This window comes from Nicotiana attenuata, unplaced genomic scaffold (genome assembly GCF_001879085.1).
Source record: "Nicotiana attenuata strain UT unplaced genomic scaffold, NIATTr2, whole genome shotgun sequence".
NCBI classification, from domain to species: Eukaryota; Viridiplantae; Streptophyta; class Magnoliopsida; order Solanales; family Solanaceae; genus Nicotiana; species Nicotiana attenuata.
The window spans coordinates 20,160-34,211 of NW_017675020.1; the positions used below are offsets into that span (position 1 = coordinate 20,160).

At 37.9% G+C, this 14,052-nt stretch overlaps 2 protein-coding genes across 2 annotated transcripts; both read left to right on the forward strand.

Moving 5' to 3' along the window:
- Nucleotides 1–3,051: 3,051 nt before the first annotated feature.
- LOC109219565 (serine/threonine-protein phosphatase 7 long form homolog) lies at nt 3,052–4,660 on the forward strand. Its single transcript, XM_019384027.1, has 4 exons — nt 3,052–3,222; nt 3,379–3,837; nt 3,960–4,112; nt 4,190–4,660. Exons 1-4 carry the CDS (start codon nt 3,052–3,054, stop codon nt 4,658–4,660), a joined length of 1,254 nt encoding a protein of 417 aa, XP_019239572.1.
- Nucleotides 4,661–4,711: 51 nt separating this feature from the next.
- LOC109219567 lies at nt 4,712–5,689 on the forward strand. The gene is made up of 2 exons (XM_019384029.1): nt 4,712–5,305; nt 5,480–5,689. Exons 1-2 carry the CDS (start codon nt 4,733–4,735, stop codon nt 5,600–5,602), a joined length of 696 nt encoding a protein of 231 aa, XP_019239574.1. The 5' UTR covers nt 4,712–4,732; the 3' UTR covers nt 5,603–5,689.
- Nucleotides 5,690–14,052: the final 8,363 nt, after the last annotated feature.

Sequence of the window (14,052 nt, forward strand, 5' to 3'; positions counted from 1 at the left end):
GTGATTCCGAGTAGGAACTGGAAATTACTTTGCACTCTTCATTAATAGAACCTTGCGCATGCCTCGCCAACTATTTATTCGGGCTTTACCCAAAAAAGTGCATGTACAATCAGGGGCGGATTTAGAGGAGCGGTCACAATCTCTTCTATTTTGAACCCCCTTACAGTTAATTCTGTCTCCGTCACCGTGTACAATATGTGGGGAATTTGTAAGAATATACTATTAAGATTACTCTTCGCTGCTCTTTGTTCCAAAAGCTGATTCTCGTAGAAATTCTTACGTAAGTTCTCATGAATTTCCCCCATCCAATGAGATGACACAGAGGAAGAAAGAAAAAGTCACCCAAAGAAAAGAAAAGAAAGATGAAGGACAATTCATCATAAGCAAGCATACAAAAAGTAAGACATGACATGACTTGAACGATATGTCCGTTTTATTTTTATATGATTGTTCGACTATGCATATGACGTTATGAGTGATTTTTAAAACTATGCTCCTAAACATTTCCAGACAAGTCGGGGTCATAAGAATATATCATTAAGGGTAAAATAAAAAATTTAAAATTAAAAGAGTTTTTTAATATAAAAATATGTCATTCTTTGCGAGAGAAGCTGGAAAAAAAGATGCCAAATACAATGAAACAGGCAGTGAAATATTCTTCGTTTCAAGAAAATAAATGAAATAAAGTCCAATAAATTTTCTTAAATCCAAGCGATCTTTGTTAGTAAACTGTATTTGTAAACTAATTCTGGAAAAGATAGAATAACATATAAACAGAAAGCGTAAACGAAACAAAAGTCAATCCGAGCCCACTGAATTCACAGTGTTTCCTTAAGGAATTTAATCCCCTCCTAGTACCCAAGGTTATGGATTATTTCCTCCCAGGATAGAATGAATTATACACTGGTGTAGTGGTACTTCAAACCCCAGTGTTTCAGCGAACACAAAGTACGGTAGCAAATCAAACTTATTGTTGCTCTCTTTGAAGATAAAACAATGCAGAAAGAAAAGAGGAGAACTAAGAAAATCGTATGGAAATTCTGAGAGAATGGACTTTTATTTATAGCCAATGTTGGACTGAAAACTGAAGGGGTGCAACTCTTCAGAATGGTTGTTTATGCAAAACGGCATAGCATAAATGCCATAACATAAATGGCTAATTTATGCAATAATAAACGGAAATTGAAGAGGGAGGTTAATTTTCAGTTATACAACCGAAAAACTGAAAACGGATAATGGAAAAACGTTTAATATTCCGTTGGATTTGATATTAATATTAATATTCTGTTATTAAACGGATATTTAATAACATTTCTGTTAATATTTACTATTAACAAATAAATTGGTCCACAAAATTAATCAATCAATGCCGAAGCCGAGCGACGACGACGACAACGCGAGGCTTGCCTTCTTCTCAACTCTTTAAGAGTTAGAAGAAGAGCAATCACTTATATACCCATCAAAAACTTCTTCCTCTTTCAATATGAGACAAGCCATATTAATGCTTAAAAACCCAACAATCTTTTCGTAGGTGTATGGCCCGATTCAATTGGGGGGAAGTATTTTAATTTTCAATCCTAATTTTGAACATTATTTTTTAATGTTATAAGACTACCAGCTCAAAGAAAAAGTTGTTTAGCTTTTCAAACAATAATAATGGCCCGTAAAGGGCAAAAGACAAAGTAAGGAGTCCGAAACTGAAATGATGCCATTTTGGGCATAAAATATGTTTTTACAGTTAAAAAAAAAGTTATATTTCTACATAAAACGCAGTATAATACTGCATTTTACCTTAACGAAAAGTTAGCCGTTAAAGTAAAACGCAGTATTATACTGTGTTTTATTTAATTGTTTGTTTTATTATAGGAAAATGCAGTATAGTACTACGTTTAAGGAAAACGCAGTATAATACTGCGTTTTCCTTATAATAAAATATAGTTGTCGTCTTCTTCCCCACGACAGAAGCAGTTTCCATTTTAAAAAACCCTCCCCCACCATTTCTGGTCCCCCCCTCCACGCGATTAAAAAAAATAAAAAATTCTTGGGCCCTACCTGTCACACAAAAGGTGAAGAGCGTAGGTCCCGCATACAACCCAAGCCTTGGATTCCTTCTTTCGGGGTCAAAATTTCAAATTTTCGATATTTTAAAAAACATAAATCGAGGTATTCCGATTTAGTTTATGTCGAAACTCGTAGAGCATATGCATATTTGTTTTTTGAATGTGTTTCCACGTTGATTTGTCTTATGTTTGCGATTAAATGTTTATGTTTTTTTTACCCGGATTAAATTATTAGTTAGTGTTTTTAAAAAATAGTTAAAACTTGAGAAATTATTTTGATTGTTAATGAAATTGTTCACAAATATCTTTTACTGTTTATATGTAATTTCGTGAATGTTATGTTCATATGTTTGTTGTTTTTATTTAGTTTAGATTATTTATTTGCTTAAAGAATAGTGGCCTTTTAGCGTAGTAAAATATAAAGCTTTTTATCGTAGTAAAATATAGAGCCTTATAGCGTAGTAAAATATAGAGCCTTTTAGCGTAGTAAAATATAGAGCCTTTTAGCGTAGAGTCTCTGTAGTTTTAAGTATGTACTAACTACAAATTCTATCCAATTACACTTTACAAAATTAATTATTTAATTTATAAAATAAACTTACAAAACTAACAAACTAATATATGTTGTCAAATTAAATATCGAGCGTGGAACTCATAGTTGTATACCCTGTCCAATTAAAAATTAATTATTTAATTTATAAAACTAACAAAATTCTAAAAATATTGAAATTGACACATAAAATAATTAAGGATAGCTTGGTGCTACTGAGCCTCAAATATCGAGCCTGGAACCCATAGATAATTAGTCTGTCTAATTAAAAATTAATTATTTAATTTATAAAACTAACAAAATTCTAAAAAGTGGTGCTACTGCGCCTCAAATATCGAGCCTGGAACCCATAGATAATTAGTCTATCTAATTAAAAATTAATTATTTAATTTATTATAACACAAACACACAATTAATATTGTTTAAATTACAGTAGACGACATGGACTTGCCGCCTGTGCATCCTGGACCAGCCGCGGATCAGATATTAGTGTTACAGGGCGACCATAGGTCCGCCTATGTATGGGAGGGACATTTATTGGATCAGACTCTCCGCGCTAGGAGACCGGATGACTTGTGGGACTTTTTGAGGGAGAGAGCTTTCCATGCCCGCGTACTCCATCGCCTGCGTGCTACGGGCTTCCTTAGGATTTTTGAGATTGGGCGGATGCAGCTCGATTGGTCTCTCATCACGGCGTTGATAGAGCGGTGGCGACCGGAGACGCACACTTTTCACCTGCCCACTGGAGAGGCCACCATCACGCTTCAGGATGTTCAGGTTTTGTATGGGCTGCGTGTTGATGGACTGGCCGTTGCACTGCCCCAGCATATAAGAGCTATGACGCGTGCCCAGTATTTGGATTTGCTGGGGCAGTATACTGGTTTCAGACCACAGGGTGAGGCTGCAGTTAGAGGGGGCAGTCGCATTTCTGTGGCTGCTATCAAACAGCATATGGAGGTATTGCACCCCGACATTACCGGCGAGACAGAGGATCTCCATATTGACCGGTACAGGAGGTTGGCGCTGTTCCTTCTTTTTGGGGGTGTCTTGTTCCCGAACACTTCGGGAAATCTAGTGAGTCTGCGCTTTTTGCATCATCTGCAGCAGCTAGATGAGTTACCACAGTACAGCTGGGGTGCTGCTGTTCTCTCATACCTGTACAGGAGTATGTGCCGGGCTAGCATGGGCACCCAGGTGGACATATGTGGTTTTCTACCGCTTCTACAGGTGACAACATTTTCGAATACTCTGTTCATTACTTCGAATTCTATATAGTCAAAATGACTCTTAAATTTTACGTCAACCTTTTATCTTAGGTTTGGGCCTGGGAGCGGATCCTGCCGTTGCAGCCACCTCTACCACCACTAGAGCCGGGTGTAGCACCACCGTTTCTCCCTCTAGCTACGAGGTGGGTTCTCCGGCGTGGGAACTACAGAGGCAGTGATGCTCATCATAATCTCCCCCTTGTCAGGGATGTGTTAGATATGTTGGTGGCTGGACAGGTAAATATGTACCTTACCTTAGTTGTTATAAATTCACTTGTGTTGCGCATACTCACTTTTATGTTATTGGTTGATAGTTCATCTGGACGCCGTACAACGACGAGTTGCTAGCTGATCTGCCCGATTATTGCTCGGTCGACCGACTGCTTTGGAGCACTTCCATCCCGATGATGTGCCTCGATGTGGTGGAGCATCATGCCACAGAGCGTGTACTTTGCAAGTTTGACCGTCCCCAGACTATACCGAGGGAGCCTGCATGGGTGGCTACACATTATCAGCGGGATGATCGTTCGAGGGTGGACGGCGAATTTGTAGGATGGCTAGAGGCGCAGATCCACATTTGGGACCAGCGAGAGGACTTGATTCTGCCACCACCTTCACAGATCCAGGAGGCGACTATTGAGCTCTATACGTCATGGTACCGCCGTCACACCCGACTGATGATCGGGAACCCCGTTCATGTACTTGGCGGTCGGTACAGACCATACGCCGGGAGGAACGAGGCACTGGTATGTTTTTGTGGAATAAGTCTTATAATTGTGATATAGCGTTATTTAATTAATATTTTAAATGTTGTGCAAGCTATTGGGCATCACATGTTCTACCACTTGGGACAGGAGATGCGACAGCATGGCGACAATGCTGCAGTCGTTGAGTATGGCCAGCGGGTGGAAGAGCTGGCTCTCCGGACCCTGCACCGAGCCAGAGAGGGCGCGAAGTTGGATCACGAGGCTGAGTATGCGGCGCCAGAGGAGCACCATCGGGGTAGGCCTGTCCCACGAGGCAGGGGTCGGGCACGAGCCAGGGCTGTCCCACGAGGTAGGGGTGCCCCACGGGGTCGCGGTGGACGGCGAGGAGGTGGTCCCCAGCAAGGGGGCGTTGAGGCACCTGTCGACCCACCTGTGGAGGCACCTGATGAGGATCTTGGAGATGATCAGCCGGGTTATTTGCCTCAGCTAGACGAGCCTTCCAGCAGCATGCCGTCGTACAACCTTCAGCTGGATCTGCCAGCATCGCAGGTCACCCCGTCATATCCATTGTCGATCACGGGTATATTCGACGGAGATGTAGACCAGTTCTTTTCAGGCACATCTACCGCAGCTGAGGATCGGACGACCCGAGATGTGGATGGCGGGTGCAGGTTGAGTTATGCCTCATCCCCGGCGGTTGATGCGGATCTACCACAAGCGCAGGTATGTTTGTATTGCTGTAAAATTTCAATTTGTTTTCTTTTCCTTAATGATTTGCCATAAATTAATTTTTATACTCAGGAGGCCGACAAGATCATGGTGAGAAAATATTTTTGACTTAACACGTACATTACTAGAATACATTTTCATATGCTAAGCTTAGTAATTGTTTTGTAGGTTGCTGACGGCCCGACGACCCCTTCTACCAATCCTGCCAGTTGTACTATCGATACTGCTGCGCATCCTCACATAAAGAGGCGACTTGATGATGATGATCCTGATAGTGTACCCGGGCGATAGGGGATGCGACTCAGGCCAGCGGCTGCACTGAAGCACACAGGCTGCGGGACTCATTGATTTATTTTTGTTTGTATTTTGTGTACATACTACATTATGTAAATAGTGGCAAGAATTGTGTTTTAACAACAATTTTATTTTAACACAATTTGAACAACAATTTTATTTTAACAGTACAACACAAACACAAACATAGCAAACCTAACATAACATAAATAAAACACATGACACGGGAAACATAAAGATACAGTAATACGCTCAACACGACCTCTGCCTTTGTTTAGCACGACCGCCTAGTATTCTCTGCTCCAACCACTTGAGTTGGTCTAGCAGCTTATTTTTTTCTTCTTCCACCTCCTTGAGTTTCTCCTTCAACTTCGCAACTACTCGTTTTGATTGTTCCCCTCTTTCCCACTGCTTCAAACACACACTATGAAGATGCTGCAACTTTTCTTTGTAGTATTCCTGCTCACAGGGTTCATCAATCCATACCTCAAAATTGCATGTAGGTTCGTCGGGTTGCCTATGAAACTTGTTCACACAATCCCAATAGCGGCGTCCAACTTCTTCCCAACAGTTGAAACTCATGCATTTTTTGCCATACTCGCACCTTGGGACATAAAGAGGTTGATGAGACATTGGTAAAATAGTAAAGAAAAACCTTGATTTTATGGAAATATTTGCTATTGATTATTGTTAAGCGCAGAACCTTGATTTTATGGAAATATTTGCTATTGATTATTGTTAAGCGCAGAAAATAAGTAAAATGCGCCCGTTATTTATAGGCAACACAACACAAAAAACACATTATAATACTGCGCTTTACATAGTAAATTTTTCTGAAACAAAACAACTTTTGCGCAGTCGGTTCAGCTTTTTCAGACCGACAAGACAAGACACAAAACGCATTATAATACTACGCTTTACATAATAAATTTTTCTGATACGAAACAGCTTTTGAGCAGTCGGTTCAGCTTTTCAGACCGACAAGACAACACACAAAATGCATTATAATACTGCGCTTTACATTGTAAATTTTTCTGAAACGAAACAGCTTTTGCGCAGTCGGTTCAGCTTTTTCAGACCGACAAGACAACACACAAAACACATTATAATACTACGTTTACATAGTAAATTTTTCTGAAACAAAAAACAATGTCTTCATTTTTTCTTTGTTATCTTTTATTTTCATGTTTGTTGCTTTAGTTATGGTTGTTGTGCTTTTATCTCTTCGAACATTATGTTGTGAAATTTCAATCTTTAGATCTGTCTTTTTTACTAACACCAATAAGTATAATGTTGGACTACCATATCATCATCCCAATTCAAATGTTCATGTTAAAAAATAAGATGTAACAAGACTGTGGTACATAATTTTATTTGATAGATATTGCAACATACACAAGTACATACACTTATTACAAAAATATTACAAAAATAAAGACTAGGTGTAGCCTTGATAGTTGGGTACATTCGACGAACTTGCACCAGGAGCTGAAGGACATTTACGATGGTCGTGTCCAGTTTGGGAGCATATGCCACATTTACGCGCATAAACGGTATCACCAACATCCATTTGGTTCCATATACGCGTTCTCTTTTGCACTTGCAGCTTGCGCAAATAGTCCTTGTTACACAGCATTTTAAATGGTTCCGGCGGCCAATAATGCTCAACACCCAATGGCTGCAACTGCCCACTATATGTGTTTACGTATGCAGCAACACTGTATTGCCTATCAACATAGTTGGTTGCCCCTAAACCAACTTGTTGAAAGCACTTCATGGCATGTGCGCACGGCATGTAGTAGATGGTCCATTTCCCACATGAACACAACCTGTTGGCTTCATTCACGGTGTGTAGATTATTCCCCCGGTGTCCGCGGATAGCGGTGCGAACTTCAGAAACACCCCGGTCGTGATCGTACTGTAAATATGAATGCCAATGTGCTCGCCTCCTGTATTTCTCAAATCTTCTCATCGATATTGGCATAAATTGAACACCCCTGTCCATCAATTCCGATGCAGCTCTATGCCTTTCAACAAACCTCTCCGCAATCTATTTGAATGTCATCCAGACCATGGCAGTGACAGGCAATCCACGTGCAGACTTCAATAAGCCGTTGAATGACTCCGACACATTTGTAGTCAAGGCTCCCCATTGTCTTCCACCATCAGCATGCAATATCCACTTGTGAAGCTCATGTCCCATCATCCAAGTATAGGCTCGTGGATCTAACTGTCGGATCGCTTCCATGCACCTCGTGAATTTGCACTGCCGATGCTCAGTTGCAGCCAACCACATTAAATTATGCAAGGCCTTGTCGGGATATTTCTTCTAAAAATTGGCTTTCAGGTGCCTCACACAGTAACGGTGGTATGCATAGGGTTCTTGCCATTCAGGCAAATACCGTACAAAACTTAAAATACCACCATGCCGATTGATATTAGACAAATACCTGAACGCTGTTTGACAACGTGCTGCTTCAAGTGGTTCAAAAAAGCGTCCACGTCTCTTCTCTTTAATTGGCAAAAATAACAAAAGCTAGTGAAAATATTTGTCCGTTGGCATCTACTGCAACTGCAATCAAAAGCTTAATATCATACTTTCCATAGACATGAGTACCGTCTATGGAAATTACAGGACGATAATGCACAAAACCATCAATTGCTGGTTTAAATGACCAGAACACATAGTTGAAAATATATTCGGGTCTGTCCGGACTCCGCTCACGCCTCCATTCAACAACAGTCCGGGGGTTAAAGTGTTGCAGTGCGGCCATGTACCTGGGCTGAGATGAAAAAGACTTATCCCAGTCGCCATAAATAAGTTCAAAGGCACGTTTGCGACCGAGATATGCCTTTCTTTTGGTTATAGTACAACCATACTCCTGGTGGACGGCTGTAATACACTCTTTAATCTTGAACTTAATGGACACTTCCAAATATGGAATCAAGACAAGAGAAATCAAGTCTACATCTAGGTTGAAGTGATTCTCATTGAATGTGTCCATTTCATATCTGTGGGTGCTAATAAATTTACCCACTTTCCACAACCCTGATTTCTTCTTGCTGGCACGCAACATCCAGTGACAACCCATAAAGTCTCTACGGCATACAGCCTTGTATACCTCCGTAGTTGACTCCCTTACCGTCATCTCACGGCACTCTCTTACGCTATAGATTTTTACAGCCTTGATTAGGAGAGCTTTATCGGGGAAATACATGCCCTTTGACAGCACCGCTGGTCTAGACTCATCCCACATTGCTGACCGAATTTCGTCATCATCCCTTGTGAGGGCATCCACGTCCGGCATACTTGGCAAATTATCAAAGTAGGGAATATTCCGCTCATGAAACGGCACGTGGGACTCGTACACTCTTGGTGAGGAGCATGCTCCCTCGTCAGCTCAGGTTCGGCATCCACTTCCTCCTCGTCATCACCCTCATCAGGGAAGGGTGTGTCATCTCCAGACTCATCAGCATTGTTGTCATAATCACTATCATCTTCCTGACTCTGCGCATCTTCTAAATCACGAGTCAATACGTCGTCTATGGGCAACTGTGTGAGGTCAGGAACGTCAAGTTGCTCGTTTTCACTGCACAAAAAGAACAAAATGATAAGCTACTCAACTAGATAAATACTTTACATATAGCTATATCACTTTACTTACAAGTTGTACTGTGTTGACGTTCCATGATGAATATTTTCTTGTTGGTGATGACTCCCGGATGGACCACCGTGGTCCAACACGCCAGAACTACGCATATTCTAACTAGGAGCGGGGGTCATAACTTGTAAAATTCATATCCGGACTATGAAAAATCTGAGTGTTAATACAAATCCAATTCAAACATAAAATAAATTTTAATTTAGGGTAGAAGAATTAAAGTTTACCAATCGTCTTGTGGATTATATAAAGTCGAAAAATTATTTTGTGGCTGCTCATTCGCTGGTGGTGACAAGTTTAAATCAAGGCAAGCTCTTTCATCAGCAATCTGTCCGGCAAAAACTGCTCCAGAATAACCACCCGATGACTGGGGGTTATCCCTACTATGCACACCCTCATTATTGGGAACGTCTTCAACCTTGACGTACATTTCCAATAATTTTATTACAATAAATTCCCTGTATTCATCCTGAATCCGCAAAAAATCTCTAAGAGTTTCATCATCTTCGATGTTAAACTCAGAATAATAAGCAAACCCCTGTGGAGTCACAGAATATGGAGATCTACCGGTTACTTTAAGGTTCACCGAACGTTTCCTCACACTCATTTTTTACGTAACAACGATACCAATTTATCGTACTCCATTGTAAGCGGCAATTTAACATGACACTGTGGAGGTGAGCTATACCTCACAGAGTTATTCTCCATTACAACCTCCCCCCCCCTCCCCCCCCAATATAATGGAACCCTAATTTTTGGCTCTTCAGACATTATAAACAAATGCTTGATAAGATGAAGAGAAGTATGAACGGAAGTTTGAAGGAAAGTTTTGAATGGATTTTCATAAAATTCTAACGCCTTTAAATAAGGCAAGTCCTAGCTTGGGGTGCAGAATCTTTTTATGTAAAACGCAGTATGATAAGACGTTTTATGTATTTGAATTATTGTCATGTCAGTTATCCGCAGAAATTTTATTGGTGGGCCCAAATTTTAGTGTAAAACGTATTATAATACTACGTTTTCGGTAAAACGTAGTATTATAATACGTTTTACACTAAAAAACAAATTATTTATGTCAGTCCTGCAGAACACTTATTTGGTGAGCCCAACTTTTAAGTAAATGCGTTTTACTTTAACGGCTTACTTTCCGTTAAGGTAAAAAGCAGTATTATATTGCGTTTTATGTAGAAATGTAACTTTTTTTTTTAACCGTAAAAAGGTATTTTATGTCAAAAAGACAGTATTTCAGTTTCGGTAAGTGGTTTCTGTACTAGATTTGCTTACTTGTAAATTTCAAGGAAACTATTTTGAACTCCTCCCATCAGATGAAGCAATCACATCAACGAGTTAATTGCAGTTGTATGGTAAGGAAAAAATATGTTTGACGGAATTTGACTAAACATAAAGCTTAAGAAAGAAATACTATTAAATTTACAGTCGTAAACATATCGTAATATTTGTGTGCATATATAAGGGCATCATTGAACTTTGAAATTAAATTATTTTCAATAATATAATAGTATACTTTTTAAAAATTGACTAATAAAAAAATAATGTTACCTAAACAGAAACAGAGAGTCAGGTTGTTATTTTCATGATATCAACAAGCAGAGTATATATAAAAAAATTGCTTCTCCCATGTCTTATTGTGCTCCTATGATAAAGTAGTAATTTCTCAAACTAAAAGTCTAAAACTCTAAAAAATACAATAAAATTTCTAATTTTGCACCAAAAGTCAGGAAGATGGGTAGATGATTATGTGATACGTTGATCTTAAATTTTCTTAATTACTTTCTTCAGCCGTTAAATGCTAATTAGAAATTAGAGTACTCAGCTTGCTTGCAAAATGTTGTTGGAGGGACTAACTCCACAATAAATTAATCACTACACTGATAATTTTGGGAATATTTTGGTGGTGACATATAGGGACTATGTGTTTCCTTTTGACATATAAATTCTAAGCAGAATTCAACAAAAAGGAGTTACTTTCTTGGACATGCAAAAGGGACTAAATGTGCTTTATTGTCTACTCCCTCCGGTCCAAAATAAGTGATTTTTTGGATGTTTTCACACATATTAAGAAATCCACCTTTTAGCATTAATTAGCAATAGAATTGACCATATTAACCTTTACTATCTCACATAAACACTCCTAACACATATTCCAACACTATTTACTCCAAGGACATGTAAGAAAAAAATAATTAATTCATTCTTGAAATCTGGAAAAATCACTTATTTTGGACCACAAGAAAAATGCCAAAAAATACTAATTTTGGACCGGAGGGAGTAATATATAGTGGCTGATCTACATGATCATTTGTGGGTGCTCAAGCACCCATTACCTTTGACCAGATTTAATAAATTTATATAGGCAATTAAAAAAATATTTGGATAAATATTGAGTGAGCATCCACAATTAAACTCGTTTTTTTTCTCTTCTCTTAGAAATTTAAACGGTGAGCATTTATGACTTTAAAATCCTGGATCCGCCAATATATATATATATATATATATATATATATATATATATATATATTTTGACTTATCCAAAAAGATGCTTTTGCCATATCCTGACTTTCTTTTGACCCCCCTCCCTCCTATGTTGTCTTTAGGTTAAAATCCCCTATCACTTAAAGCCACCTCGTGAGCCAAGGAGATCTTCTCTACAATAGTGAGTCCTTTAACAAAAGCGCCCCTTTTTCCTTAGCTATTTTTATAGGGAGAATCAAACTCCTGATAGCCGCAGCTCTGCCCGTTCCCTATTCCATTAAAGAATGAATGGGAATTGATCTGACAACAGCTGGGCAAAATCCATCTCTTTCCATCTCTATGTTCGCGAACATTCAACTTTTCTTTAACATATCTAAAGTTTTTGAAGAACAATTTCCAAATAATCATCCACTCAATCGTTTAAATATAATTTATACATAATGTGTACAATCATGTATATTAAATGTATTATCTATACATTATCGAATGGAAAAAAGAAAGAGTAAATCCTTCTGGAAGATAAGGGAAAAGCATCCTTGTGGTAACTCATAAATAATAAGGGACAAATATAAAGAAAAAAGAAGAGAAAACTAAGGGACTCTAAACATCAATACATGAGTCAATTTCAATTCCATAATTGTCACCTCTCACCCTCAAGTGGGTATCTTTTTCTTTTTTATTTATTTTTCTAACATAAGCAGACAACAGCACAACTTGGCATAGTGCACTTTCTGGTGTCTTGTTAATCTAACTGAGCATGGCAGTCAGTGGCGAAGCCAGAAGTATTTTCAAGGGTGTTCAAACTTGAAAGAAGTAGAAAAAAAATTCCGACAAAGGGTGTTCAATATATATTTTATATATCTAAAATCAATATTTTATTTATATACACAGTGTAATTTTTCGTAATTTTTCGACGAAGGGTGGTCAACTTGGCTTCGCCCATGATGGCAGTTGATAATTAAATTCAACATCTATTTAGTGACGAGCTAGAAATTGATTCAAAATAATTTTCAAATATACTAGAATATCACGCCTAGAATTTCAACTAATTGTGACGTGCTAAGGCAATTTTCAAATCTCTTTTAATTACCACTATACTAAACATTTCTGACATCAAGGGGATTTAACAATTAATATGTAACTAAAATTTTTATCCTATTTACACAGTATAACATTTCAGTAAAAGGGATTTAGTTGAACCGCTTTGGCTCCCCCTGCCAGTGTACGTACCTTTCTTACAGTCTAGTAGTCTTTTAAGACGAAGTGGTTATATAATATCTAGAGCATGTTTGGCTAAACTTCTAAAAATAAATTTTGCTAATTAATACTTTTATCAAAATAAATTTTCAGGGAAGTACTTTTAGAAAGAAGCATTTTATGTTTGAAAAACTTATTTGAGAAGTATTTTGATAAACAATGTTTGGGCAATTTTTTCAAAATGTTTTTGAGTGTCAAAATACTAAAAAGATACTATAAGGTTAATTTTACGCTTAGTATTATTTAAAATAGAAACAATTAATATTTATTTTTACTTAATTAAAATTTATAGGTTTTTAATTAATATAAATATAGTTAAACATAAAAGAGAAAAAGGAGAAGAGACCGGTTGCATTTATACTTGAGAAATATATGGATTAAATGAATCAGATATATTGGTAAATAAAAAAAATTGTAAGGATTTTTGTTTTAAAAAATTAATTTTCTGCTTCCGTAAAAATTTATAGTTTCTCCCCAACGTCAGAAAAGCCACTTTTGCTTCTCAAAAGTATTTCTCATTTTTGGACAAGCTCCCCATATTATGAGTAAAGTACGGGACATCTCTATTTACCTCCGATGAATCTTTAGAATTCCCACTAGTTAATTTTCACTGCGCCTTTGATCATCAAATGAAATGCGAATAACTGGTCCTCCTCTCTTTGTAAGTGCTAATCTCCAACCTTATTGGGATCGAAAATAATAGGACGTCATGCGGAAGCTAATAGTTGCAAATCTTAGACGGCAATAAATCAGACTCAAAGAAAAATATACCAAAATATGCATAAAATATGATTTGTCCAATTGGCCTACACATGAAAAGAAAACATAAGATCCTATTGAGAGAAAATTCGCTCCCCCCCCCCCCTCCCCTCCCAGACAAACTCTACTAAGCAACTGTATATGTTCTAGTGTGAGATGATCGTACCTAAACTTTCTCTACGAGGACAAGGATACTACTAAATAGTAGAAGTAGTTATTACTTTTCCTTACGAAGTAAAAGTAAACGACTAAATTAGTAGGTTAAATTTAGTTTTT